This window comes from Phaenicophaeus curvirostris, chromosome 17 (genome assembly GCF_032191515.1).
Source record: "Phaenicophaeus curvirostris isolate KB17595 chromosome 17, BPBGC_Pcur_1.0, whole genome shotgun sequence".
Lineage (NCBI taxonomy): Eukaryota > Metazoa > Chordata > Aves > Cuculiformes > Cuculidae > Phaenicophaeus > Phaenicophaeus curvirostris.
In genome coordinates, this window is record NC_091408.1 from 7,909,637 (window position 1) to 7,923,324 (window position 13,688).

General features: G+C 46.2%; 1 protein-coding gene across 1 annotated transcript in view; it reads left to right on the forward strand.

Moving 5' to 3' along the window:
* Positions 1-13,688, forward strand: part of BICDL1 (BICD family like cargo adaptor 1) — a 50,684-nt gene continuing 36,996 nt past the window's right edge. The window contains exons 1-3 of the mRNA XM_069871251.1: positions 1-69; positions 3,779-4,321; positions 8,713-8,928. Of these exons, the coding sequence (XP_069727352.1) occupies positions 1-69; positions 3,779-4,321; positions 8,713-8,928 (828 nt within the window). The remainder of the gene's footprint in view (positions 70-3,778; positions 4,322-8,712; positions 8,929-13,688) is intronic.

The following is a 13,688-nucleotide window of genomic DNA, read 5'->3' on the forward strand; positions in this document are numbered from 1 at the left end:
ATGGTGATGGGAATTCCTCGCTCACCACAGCCAGCTTTAAAAGCACAGGACAATAATCTCCTTTTACAGGTATGGCTTCAGCTTTCCTGCAATGCACCTTTTTCTCCCCTTACTCTAAATAAAAAAGGATGATCCCTTGCATCCTTTGTTTTCCAAGTGCTGCCCTCACAGCCAAGGTGAAAATATTGATTGGACATGTATTGGACTTGCGGTTTTTCTGATGTGTGAAAGATGTTTTGACCTGCTTAACTAACGGAGTCCTACATACTCCAGTATTTGTTGGTGCTACCACCAAAGGTCCAGACCCTCTGCCACCCTTCCTTTGTGAAGAAAACAGCCAGTGAAACCCCTGGAAGGCAGAATGCAAGTTTCAAATCATCAGTTTTATCGATATACTTGACATTGGGCTTGAAGAGCCTGCACACCTTAGAGTTCACCTCTCCTTGACCCTCTAGGGAGGACAATACATGTTGCCATATTCATAGCTTAAGCTGGATTCCCTGTTTCAGCATCTTGCTCCTTTAGGAACTTGTCTAGCAGTGTGAACTGCACCACTGGCAGTTTGCCCTGAATGGCTCCTTGAGTTAAGTTCTCCAACCATCTCGATAGATTATTTACTGAATTGGGTAATTGTGGGATGGTAAAAGGCAAGAAGAGGAAATTACTCAGCCACAAAATCAGTGCTGTCCTTTTTCCCCCATACAGGAGAGAACTTTTTGCTACTTGCTTTTCTTTTACAGCCCTGTAATTTTCACCTGAGCAAGAAAAGAATGATTGCTGCTCTGACGGGCATCTTACACCACTGTCTTATACCAATACTTTCTTTTTATCCTTGTTTCCTTATATGACAGGGAAGGCCTTCATATGTCCTGGACAAGGTGACATTTTAGTGTTATGTGATGACATCAGTTGCATCAGCCACTTGTTCTCAGGTCCCTGCGTGCTCAAATCAGCCTGGCGTTTTTACATTTTCAGAAAGGGTCATCCCTGTGGTGACTTCCATGCTGGAGGATAACCTGCACCGTACACACAGGAGTCTTCTGCACTACGAGAGCATCAGCTCCTGAAATGCTTGATCTCGATCTCAACGAGAACTACCCACTATTCACAGTTCCTGAGTAGTGAAGTCTCACCTTACGCTTGAGGAGCATAATTAAATTAAAAAAAAACCAACAAACCAAACAACTCGTATTTGACTCATTTCCCTTAATTCATTCTTTTTTTCTAGGTTGATATTCTCCAAAAGGACATAACCAAGCCTAACTAGGGGAAAAGCAGCAGAAACGGTGTTCACCTACACACAGCAACTGCCCCAGCTCTCAGCTGAAACACATTTTAGGATCCTAAAGGATAATGCCACCATCTAACTGTAAAGAAACTGCGCTGTTGTATTCTCAATGATTTTTCATAGGTATTTGATTGGGATAACACATACAAAATAAAATACTAGTAAAATAACACACAAGAGTTTTAAAAAACAGCAACCTAATATGTTCCTGAAAAAACCAAATCAATAATTGAATCCACAGGACAATGGTTTTTTTTTTAAATTGGAAGTTAATACAGGTCATGCTGTGAACAAAGCTTTAATCCAAGGTTGCTCCAGATAACACCGTTATGGTTTATATTCAATAGGCCCCAGATGAGCATTGCAGTTGTACAGATGTCTGCTGCTTCTCTCCATCCAGGCAACAGCTTTTTCCCCTCCTCTGTCCTAAAAGCTGCAGCAATGGGTTTTATTTCAGGCTTAGTTTGGGGGATTAAAACCATCTCGGTATAATCTCTTTTTGTTTTACACACTGAAAGAAGCATTAGAAATGAAAATTAATGCCACAATGGATTTCATTAATCACACCAGAAAGCTTCATTTGTTGTAGTAGGTGCTTCCAGCAGAAGGTGCTCACAATCAGTTTAAATATTAAACGCCCTCCTCTGTTTAAACAGTGATGATCAAATCTGTGACAGTCTGGCTTCCCATGTCAGGGCAGGGGGATTCTTTTAAAAGGGCCAGCACTGTTCAAATCACCTCTCCGTATGGTGAGTCCCACCTCCCCACAATGTAAGTGTCAGTTGATTGCAAAAAGTCAGTGCCTGGGGAAATTGCTACGAGATAAAGAAGGCACCACCTCCGGGTCACCAGCACAAAAGAAATTGTGGTTGTAATGGCCAACGGTTAGGATGCTGGCAGGCAGCGTGGCACGAGGTAGCAGGTCTCTGCCTGGTCTTTGGAGAGCAGGTGCTCACATTACAAAAATCACTACTGGTATTAACCGATGCTGCCACGAAAAGGGTCAAGTATTAACAAGTCCCACTAGCCAGGCTGTTGGGGCATAACACCCATAGAAGGCTAAGCCCCAGTGGCAGATGGCAAGAGGGAAGTTTGCATTCCCACAATTCATGTTTTAACCGTTGCGAATAAATCAGCAGCTCTCCAGGGCCCTGACTCTGACACGAGGCAGGAGCCAGCCCTGATGGAAAACTACATCAACCATCAACTGTACCAGCCAAAACCATTTGTTGTTGGACTGATGTGTTGGGGCAGTTGCATACAGATGAACATGATCTAAGTGAATCCTCTGTAGGAGGAAGGCAGGCAAGCCCTATGGAAGCAAGGTCTAAAGGAAAAAGCTGGAAAATTCATTATTTCTTGCTGCAGCACCTGGGAGTCAAAAGTCATTCCTTAAAAATGCTTTTGTTCAATCAGTATTAAAGCCTTGCTTGAAATCAAAGCATAATCAGAAATTGAGGAAAAACAGTCTCAGCAAACGAGACAATATAAAACCTTACTCTGTCTCCGCCTCTCTCCCGTGGCAAAAAGGAAAACAAATCCTGAATCTAAAGGGGAAGAAAGTCAACAAAACCTAATCTGAAAAACCAACAAGTCCTGCCCCCAATCAAGCCTCCTCCTAGAGAGAGAGAGAGAACCACTGCCAGCAGAGTGGACTACAACTCCCAAGGTTCACTGAGGCTGCTTTTAAGAAAAATTTTATACGGGAACATCTTAAACAACCTGAAATTGAAAGCAAGCCCCGGTGGCTGTTGGAAGCTGTAGTCAGCTCTCTAGGGGTGGACTACTGAGTGGAAAGATCCGGAGAGCCCCACTCGGGATCTGGAGGAGCCGGAGGAAAGCAATTTGACCTCATTCCTTCCCTGCAAGCTACTGAGACAGTTAGCCAAGAGGTCACCTGATTTTGAGCTACTTCTTAATTAAAAAAAAAAAAGTAATCCTTTATTCTCTACCCTTCAAGAGACAGAAAACGAGTTTATTACCACCTGTAAATGGCCTGCTTGTCTGCATCCATTGGAGTCTGAGATTCTACAGGGGCAGGACTCACCCCATCTGCATCAGCTCCAGAGCAGTCAGGATCTCCTTCAGTTTTTAACTCTGTCACTACTTGCATCTGCAGAAAGGGAGCAAGCTATAAGTAAACCCATATGCTTGACGTAAAACAAGCTCACCGTTTGCTAAGGAATCACAGAATCACTAGGTTGGAAAAGACGCACAGCATCATTGAGTCCAACCATTCCCATCAATCACTAACCCATGTCCCTCAGCACCTCATCCACCCGTCCCTTAAACACCTCCAGGGAAGGTGACTCAACCCCCTCCCTGGGCAGCCTCTGCCAGTGCCCGATGACCCTTTCTGTGAATTTTTTTTTCCTAATGTTCAGCCTGAACCTCCCCTGGCGGAGCTTGAGGCCATTCCCTCTCGTCCTGTCCCCTGTCCCTTGGGAGAAGAGCCCAGCTCCCTCCTCTCCACGACCTCCTTTCCGGCAGCTGCAGAGAGCAGCGCGGTCTCCCCTCCGCGGCGCCGAGGGCCGCGGGGTCCCGGCGGGGTCTCTGCGGCGCCGTTCCGGCCCGCGGGGCCCGAGGCCGCTCGGAGGGCGGGCGGGGGGGGGTGGGGGGGTGGGGGCGGCGCTCCCCGCTCAGCAGCCGCAGGCGCGGGCCGGGCGCGGGGGGCGCAGCGGAGCGGGGCGGCGCCGTGCAGGGCCGGGGCGGCGCCGTGCCTGCGCCTGCCTGGCGGCCGGCGGGTCAGCACCGGCGGAGGCGGACAGCGCCGGGGGCATGGAGCCGCGCGCCGCCGGGCCCGCCGCGCTGGAGCTCGCCCTGGAGGAGGAGCTGGCGCTGCTGGCCGCCGCCGGGGACCCGCCGGAGCCGCCGCCCGCCGCCGCCCGCGACCCCGAGCTGCTCTCGCTCATCCGCCAGAAGGAGAAGGACCTGGTGCTGGCGGCGCGGCTGGGCAAGGCGCTGCTGGAGCGCAACCAGGACATGAGCCGGCAGTACGAGAGGATGCACAAGGAGCTCACCGACAAGCTGGAGGTGAGCGCCCCCCCCCCCACCCCCCTCCACCCCCCACTCTCTCCCCTTCCCCACGGCCGCGATGGGGAAGCGGGGGCAGTCCGAGGAATGGCTTTTCGGCCCAAGGGAGGCATTATCGGCCGTTGTTCCCCCTCCCTGCGGCGGCCGGGGCTCCGCCTGGGCGAGGAGACGTGCGCCGGGCTCGGCTCGGGAACGCCTCGGAAGTTAAATTTATCCAGAGCTCCGGAGCCTCTGGAACCCTCGCGCTTAAGCCGCCGCGGCCAGGGCATTAGGCACGGCAGGAGATTAGCCCCGATGATACGGCTCCGGCAGCCGGTTGCTCTGCAAAACACCTACGGGGATCTGGAGAGAGCGCTTTGCCAGGAACTCAGCGGATTGAGCTATTTATTGATTTCTAAGGACGAAATAGAGCTGTTATTACAAAGAAAAAGACTTGTGCAGGCAGCTTCTTTTGGAATAACTCGTGCAAGAGAGCCAGTATTTCCCCCGCTCCCTTTCTCAGGGATGCTCTTGCAATTTTAATTCTCCCAGCAAGTGATACTGTTTGGAAAGCTGAGAAAAAGCCGCTCTCGCCTCTCTGGAGAGAGTCGAACAGCGCTGGATTAACATTCAAATTTCAAGTCACAGCCCTAGGCCAGTTCTTCCTGCACAGTCCTGCACATTCCTCTGTTCTATCCTCACAGGCTTAAATTTCTCAGGTTCAAGAGGATTTGTGAAATTACTGTATGGCCTTTGCTCTCCTGACAAAATTCCTCTCCATTATTCAACTTAGCACTTTACCCTAGCTGATCCCTTCCTCTTTGCAGGGAAACCTTCCTGCATTTACTATTCTGAGAGAAACAACAGTGAAGGTGACATTTGCTCAAATCGTTTAGCGGCACTATTAATCAGATTAAAATTCCCCAGAGTATCAAAATTTGCCAGAGTGAATGTTAGCAGGCTGGTCTTTAAGCAAGAACAGACGTTATGTGGTGTCGTGCTGACGTGGTTTTCCTGGTGAGTTGGAGTAGAACCTTTCCTACCATTAAAGGAAAAATGCACAAGTTAGGTACTCGCTGAGCTGCCTGTCAGGGAGTTCAGGAGTCTCAAATACCACTTGCTGTCTGCGAAATGTGAAGATGAAAAGGAGAGGGGGGAAAACAATTACTGGATAGTAATTTAAATCACATCCCCCAAATGTTTACTTCTGCTCTTTCAGGGCCATTCAGAGGTGAATGAAGGGATGGTGAGTGCAACCAATTGTTTACATCTTCTCACCCATTACTATTGTTCTAACTTTCCAGTTGAATAACAGATTACTGCTTAAGGGTCATATTTTTTTTCCGCTGGGTTTGGCAGATCTAGGATAGTGCTCCTTCACAGACACACAAAAAAATAATTTAAAAAAAAAATCAAACTTCAACAGTAATCTTCTACAACACCAGCCTGGTTATCCTAGCCTCTGCACATTAACTGTTGGCCTCGTCCTGATTGCAATGAAATGAATGAAATTTCACAATATGCTTTTCAGTTTTGTAGGAGCAGGGAGGAAGGACGCACATCTGTTGCCTCCTTCCCTATGCTGAGAACTTTCTGATGGTAACCAGAAGCAAAGTGTCAGATGAGATCCTTGGTGACAATTGCACCCAACGTAGGGATGGTTAAGTGGCATTTGGGAGGAGAGCTCACTGAAGCCTCTCCATGTCCCAACAGCCAATATGCTGGCCTGCTCCTTGCCTCCAGATTAAAGAGGCTCTAGTTTTGTGGGTTCATTCCTGAAGTTCAGTATCCCTGCCATACACCTAATCTGGCAACTCTTCACAGCCTAAAATTAAAATTTATTTCTAATCATGGAACTGATGTCCTGTACTAAGTTCTGATATGTGATCCTAGTCACTTTTACCATCTGTAAGGGATTAAAACAGCTAATACCTCTGTTCCTCTGACATAAAGAATGTCCAAGCATTTTGCAATATGAACCCTCTTCATCAGCTGGGAAACTCCCCCTTGCTCTGAACCTCTTTAAAGAAAGACCAGCCCAGCTCAGTTAAGTTGAAGAGAAGCTGTTCTCAGAAGAAAGTCTTCTAGAAAGCAGTTCTAGGTAAAAATCAGCGAGCAGCTGGTGGATGGAGAGACACTTGGGAAACAAGAAACCCCCTTAGTGAGGGCAGCCAGTTGCCCTGCCATCAAGACCTGCAAAAAACCACTATCCAGATCTGCACCTGTGTAGGTGCTGGGGTGAGAGCAGGCAAGGGGTCTGGCTGCTGGGAGAGGAAGAGGCAGGAGGGATGGGTCAGCGTGTTCTGTCTGGTTTATCCTCCCTCTTTGCAACAGCCTCTCTGTGCTTCACTGCACTGTTCTGGTTTCTCTAGCACAAGGGAATAAACTTGATATCCGTCACCTCCCTCTGGCTCCAGCCTTTGTGTTTGCTGCTTATTGAAGCTACATGTAGTGTGGATTTTCTTTTGCAGTTAAGGACTAAAGTGGTTTTTAAATGATTGACAAGGCTTATCAGTGGATTCTAAATCACATTTGAGTATGTCTGGGGAACTTCATCTGCAGCACTGCTCCTCCACAGGCTGAAGTTTCATCTTCCATTTAGAGAAGGCCCTGGATCTTTCTAAACATTGCTTAGCAGGGAAGGAGACTAAGCTTTAAAAGACAGCATTTTCAGTGTGCTGCTAAAAGTGAAATTGTGGCTGCTCTAGCCACGCTTAAGGCTGCAAACAGGATTCCTTTGCAATGGTTGTCATGGGCCTGGGATCTCATACCTATCTACTGCATTCAAAATTATTATAACAATACTCAGTACTCTCATTTGCAAGGGGTGCTCACTCTTGGTGTCTGAAACATAGGGGAATACTTTCGCTTTGGGCCTGTGTTTTTAATCAGCCTTCCCTCACATCTGAGGGTTTTTCAGGAAGTCCTGAATTTGCAAAAGATTTGGAAGAACACAAGCAGGGTGCTGCTACACTAAGCTGGAAGAAGCATACGAAAGGATTTGGAGATAAGATCAGGAAAGAGAAAACATGGCATCTTCCGCAAAGCAAGAGGTGGAATATCAGTGCTAGCACAGGCCAGAGGGCTGCTGGAGTACTGGAGAGCTTTGACATTCAGACCTACTCGGGAAAGCAGCACAGACCCAGTGAAGGAGGCTGTGTGTCATCAGCAGAAGGCACCCAGGGGAAACAGCCAGCTCACAGCCTGTGTTTCTAATAAGCAATAAAAAGGCACTTCACAGAAATGCAGTGCAATTTTCTCTTCCTCCTAGCAGGTTTGTTTTCCGCTCCTATCCTAAGCACCATGGTGATTGCTCACTGGGGGATGATGCCCTGGGAGAAACGGGCGAGTGCTGCCAGCTCTGGGCCCAGTGGGTTCCTTGCTAGGACACATTCCTAAAAGGCTGGTGAATGAGAGAGTATTAGCAGGTTATTCTGGGGGACAGAAAACAGCTAACAGGGAGAGGGCTCCTGCTCTTCAGGTTTCCCTGCTAGTCTCGAGACATGCCCAAGTCCCCAGTCTGTTCTGCAAGTATGTGCATGGCTTCAGTCACCAGGGGAAATTCAAGCTCAGAGTTTCAGAGCTGGGATTTTTTCAAATGGGCACAAGATAAATCTGTTTTGACCTGATTTGCAGCTCTGTGTCAGTCAAGCCCTCATTTAACTGAGCCTGTAAAACAAGCAGAAGTTCCACCAGATTTGTGCTGTCCCTTATTTCCCAGCCAGTCCTAAGCAGAGCAGAGTCTCCAGAACCGAGAGGGGCTTCTAAAAAACCTGCAGCCCAGAACATCCATGTACACCATGTCTACAGAACCTATTTAATTGTATCCATTGCAATTCCAGAGCAGTCTGCATCAAACAATAGAGTTACTGTGCACTATTAAGCTACCAGACAACTAATTAGGTCAGGGATAGAGGAGCAAATGGATAGATGATTCAACTGTTGTTTGTAAGACCCATATGACAAGAGAGATGCCTCATCTAGATTCCTCATCAGCAGTAAGGATACAGCTTCTGTAAAGGCTGTTTTTAAAAGAACTATGCCAATGCAAACTGAAATATTGCTTTGGAGTCAAGCTAGGCTGTGCTAAATCAGTTGGCCTGCCTGACCTGCCTATTCCACCTATTGACGTGCAGCCCGCTTTACTCTTTTGGCAGTTGTTTCAGTAAAAATTCAATATGCTGATCTCCAGAGGCCAAGGACAGGCCAACTGCTGGAAATGGAAAGCAAGTTTAGTGCCAGTGACCTGCCCTGACATGGCATTGCCACCTCCATGGAATTGTCATGCTCCAGTACCATTCTCTTTCCTACAGGAAAGGTTTCAGCCCTAAGCATAGAGGGGAGGAAAAGGAGGCAGCATTCACTTTTTTTATCCTTCCCTTCCTAACCCTCTTCTTCCTCCTGTTATGTAGCACCTAGAACAAGAGAAACACGAACTGAGGCGGCGATTTGAGAATAAAGAAGGAGAATGGGAAGGAAGGGTGTCTGAACTGGAAAGCGATGTGAAGCAGCTGCAGGACGAACTGGAGAGGCAGCAAGTTCACCTGCGTGAAGCCGACCGTGAGAAGACGCGGGCTGTCCAGGAACTCTCCGAACAAAACCAAAGACTCCTGGACCAGCTCAGCAGGGTGAGTTACCGCAGCACGATGAGGGCAGGACCTTAGTCCTGGGAGAGGCTCACAGCTCTGCCATAAACAACCTTTCAGGCAAATGAGCGGGAGAGCATCCTCTTTAAGGTAAAAAAACCCCAAAACGTTCTGCATTAGATTGCACAGGTGTCCCTGTAAAACATGCTGCCTTTAAACCAAATTTTCCACCTTTGAGGAGTGCTGCATTTCATTGACAAAACAGTTGTTTCTGCATTGAGAGGTCATTTACTGCATAGATGTGTCTCGACTGCTTCTATACCTAAAACTGATTTAGAAAGTCTGTTTCTAATTTACAAATAGGCTGAACAAATGTAGCACACAAGAAAAAAAACCTGTCAGTGAGGTGAAAGGCTTTCTGCTGGTCTCTCTTTTTTGATACACATTTGCTTTAATGTTGCAGAATTCAAGGCACCATGTCATTCTAAGATGGTGTGACCCTGCTGATAAGTTTGCCATGGTTAGAAGTGTGAGAACCTACTGAAATTCTTTGAAATAGCATGTTTCAGCAAAGAGCTTAACTTGCCTCTGAATGAAACAGGATTTATAGCAAGGCTGCTACAAATCAGCGTAATTGACTCAATACTTCCAGCATGGGTTTCTTTCTGACAGCAAAAGACTTAACAGTTTGTCTCCTCCTCCCCCAGAAGTTAACCTGTCTTCTAGAATTAAGAACCTCGTTTTTCTCCTAACTACGGGACAGTTAGTACAAACCATAATTTTAGTGCTTGAGAACAGTTACTCCACCAGATGAAAGCATTTTATTCTCACCAGTTGCTTACCCCAGACTAGGATCTTTACTAGCGGTATCTTCCAAGTATGGCAGATGAGCTAGTGAAGATCTTTCACCTAATCTCTGAACAGAGCATATTTCACATACAATACAGATATGAGATTCCACCCAAGCCCTCACAGAGCTCCTTTGTTGTGTCAGGTTTCTTATCCAGGGCTAAGAAATTGGTTCCCATCAGATTTGGTGACCCTGAACAGTTTTCTGCATATGCACGATTTCCATCACTAGCTGCAAAATCTAAGACTTGTTATGGTCCCAGCATAAGCACAAATAAATACTAGTCTAGAAGACAGGAAAAGAAAACCAAGACAGCTTGCTCTGGGCTTTAAACTGCATGAGATTATTCTCACATGACAGTTGTGCTACAGGAGCCTCTCACAGCCCTGATGCTCAACTAAACTTTTTGCCAAGGAACCACCAGGCTGGTCTGCCAACATGCAGTGTCTAAGCATGGGTTTTGTTCCTTTAACTCCATGTTAGTACCAGAAATAGTCCTCCTCCACCCACTTGAGAATAACCACATCCTGGGAAAAAGTTGAGTCTTGGCACTGCCCTCCCTGCTCCAGCCCAGCCCTACTACCAGCTTGGAGGACTGTTGTTTTCTAGCACAGATGAGGCAGACAGGTGGAGGTAGGTTAACTTAAGCTTGTCAAGGCATAATTCAGCACTCATCGAGTTTGTCACCTGGCCAGAACTTGCTAGTAACTCAAGCACAGGAATGGATATAGCAACAGTGTAAATGGTCTTCCTAGAGTTATGAGAATCTGGGCAAATCAAAACAGAGTTGGGAACAGTCTGTTGTTTTATACCCAGGGCTTTGGTTGAGGCTTTAGAAAAAAAAATCTCAGTAATACATTAGCACTTGATTATTGAGTGCTTAGCATTCCACATTTGCTGCTCCACAGGGCAATTGCAGTTCTGTTTGCCTGGTCTCTTATTATGAAGAGGTTATGCACGCAATCTTTGAGAGAGTGATAGCACTTAAACCCTGCACCCACATAGTTCTGGCTCCTGCTGCTGTTAAATAAAAAAGGACAAATACAGCTGCGTGGAGGTGCTTGCCTACAGCCATATTTCCACAGGCTGAAATCTTACTAGGGAGCATGAACCGAGCGCTGGGAGAAGACAAACCTTACAAAGAAATGCTGTTACAGCTTCTGTGAACTTTGAGGCTGGTAACCTTGTGTTCCTGGTTCTGTGTTTTGCACCCACATTCTGCATCACAGTGAGTTGTTTGGGAGCAGAGGGTTATGAGAAATCTAGAATAAAGCAATAAAAGCCTCAGCTCTGCCCCATCCTACACTATATGTCCTACTAGGGGCTTTGTGCACAGCACAGAAAGAAAGGTTTCTCTCTGGTATGAGTCATTCTACACTAGTAGGTACTAGCTCTTTAAATTTGAATTTCTACACTTTTTAGCAATTAACACCTCATAGCCCAATTTCACAATGCTTGAGCATCTCTCTCCTGGGGAAGCTATTCCCTGGGCACTAGGCTCTATATCTCAAATGACAGTCTCAGATTCGCAAGCTACCAGCCCACGTGGTCCTGCTTGCTCCTTCCAGGGTCCCTGGGCTTCAGCTGTTTCTACCTCAAAGCAGAGCAGCTTCCACCATCTCCTTCACCCTACTCCTCCTCCTTGCTGCTGCTGTGATATTCTTTCAGCAGCTAGTTAAGCTTTAGGACATTGTTTTAACCCTGCCTTCCCCACAGAGGAAAGGCCAAGCCAAGCACATACTTTTTTCCACCTAAACCAGATACAAATGCTAACCGACCAAGCACATTCTCCCATACACCCACACAAGGATAGCAAAGGGACCTAAAAATCTGTCTTGCAATTAAAGCAGAGGACTGAAAAAAACCCATCCTCAATTCTGGCAAAGGCTGATAAGGAAAACTCAAGTATAGGGATTTTAAGTTTGTTCCAGTCTCTAAAAATGTGGATAACTGCCTTGCCTCAGAGTTGCCAGGAGGCTAAAATAAGGTTCATAAAATTGAGGTCTTCAGACAAGATGATATAGGCAAACATTACATATCTAATAATAGTAAGTAGGCTATAAGGAACTTTGACTCCTCTTGAAATACAGCCTTTGGTATGGTTCTCTGCTCTTAGCAGAACAGAGATACTGCCAGGGGTTATAACAGTATTAAACCATGGGGAAATTAGGTGGGCTGGACCAGGAGCTCACAGTGAAAGACATGATTCAGATGCCAGAGATCAAGTTTTAGATCTCCACAGTAACCTTATATTTTAATTTGCTAAGTGATGATTAAAATCCCCTCTGCATGTTGATTTGATTTCTGTCCCCCTGCCTCAGCACGGCAAAGCATGCAGTAACTCTCAGCAGTGTGTCCACACCAAGCCAAATGATGATTTTTACCTAGAAGAACTGCAGAGCACATTGCGAGCAGTTTGTCGAGGCATAATACATACCACTTACCATCGAGTGTTCAAAGATAACATATAGGAGTCAGTTTTGCTGAGAAAGTCGTGGCTTGGGAATTATTACATGTTCTGTTTCCAGCTCCCATCTGTTTCAGTTTCCCATTTGGAAAAATAAAGCCTATGCTTTCTGTCCTTTTAGGTTATAAAATGTGGGGACAGTGGGTACAGGAAAAGGTCTCTTGAGTGTGCCCACAGCACCCAACCCAACAAGAGTCTTGTCCCCACCTCTTTGGGACTAATGCAAATAATAACAATCCTATAATGATGCAACATATTACTACTTTGTCAGGAAGTGAATGAAAAAAAAAATAATACTTTCACACTGTTTTTAAGTGGCTTCACCAGATGGCTTTCCCACACATTTCCTGCTAACAGGCTCCTGTAGCTGTTTGCTGCACATAGCTTGGGCGAGGACGTATCCTTCCCAGTTCAGTTGGGCTTCTCTTATGGTACACAGAGCATAGGGAATTAATTTCACGATGTCAAGCTCAGGTAGTTTTTGCAATGAAAAATCTGTTTTCAGAGGCAGGAAACAACGTGTCATCTTGTGCTGCTGAAATAGCTCTTTGTTTAGAGGGAAGCACTCAGCGTCCGTGGCATCCCTCAGAGGGGCCCTCAATCACCAAGTTCTTATATTCACTCAGCATCTACTGCCAATGTATTGCAATAAAGAATGAGGTGTTTCAGTCAATCTCTCAGGTACAGCAAGAAAATTATCAGCCAGCACACAAGTCTCCAAAGGAGGTTTTATTTGCTAGCCACAAAACCTTCCTTTCAGTAATAGTTCAGTTGAAGGGGTTTAGTTTCTAACTTCACGCTGTAATGTGCAGTATGGCTTCAGAGACCAGCAGGCACTGCCTGGCTTTGATTGAGAGAAGTTGTTATTCAAGAATGAGCTGGCCATATTATATTCTCCATTCCAAATCACTTTTACTTTAAATACATCCTTTTGTGGTCAACAGCATGCTTACCCGAGAGGCAGCTCTGTTGTCAATTATTGATTTGAAAAGGTTTTTCTGAATGGTTGTTTGTTGGGTTTATCAGCATTGGAACAATGTTGGCTTTAAGAAAACCAGTCCAATCACTGAAAAAAAGTTACTGGAACAACTGTGCTGGGCAAGATTCACTGCTTTTACCATGCCAGAGATCTGTAGCCATTACACCATGAGTTAACTTGTCTTTAATTCCTTAGTTTGCCTGTACAGATGCTTACTACAAGCCTCTATGTTTAAGTTGATTCCAATAGACTGGGAGAGTACACTGGGAAACTCCATGCTTAGCACAGAGGCAGGCTGAGCTTATGCACTGCTTCAGGAGATTTGCTTTTGAACAGAAGGGGATTCTGAGTGGACCTAGGTTCAAGAACAGTTCTTATGACTGCCCCACTAGTGCAGATCAGTCACTCAGCTTAATTTATGTTTCATACAAAGCCTCTAGTTTTTGCTGTCTTGCAAAGTGTTTACTGGTGCTACTCAGTAAGGACTGGCTTATTGCAAAGAGCTC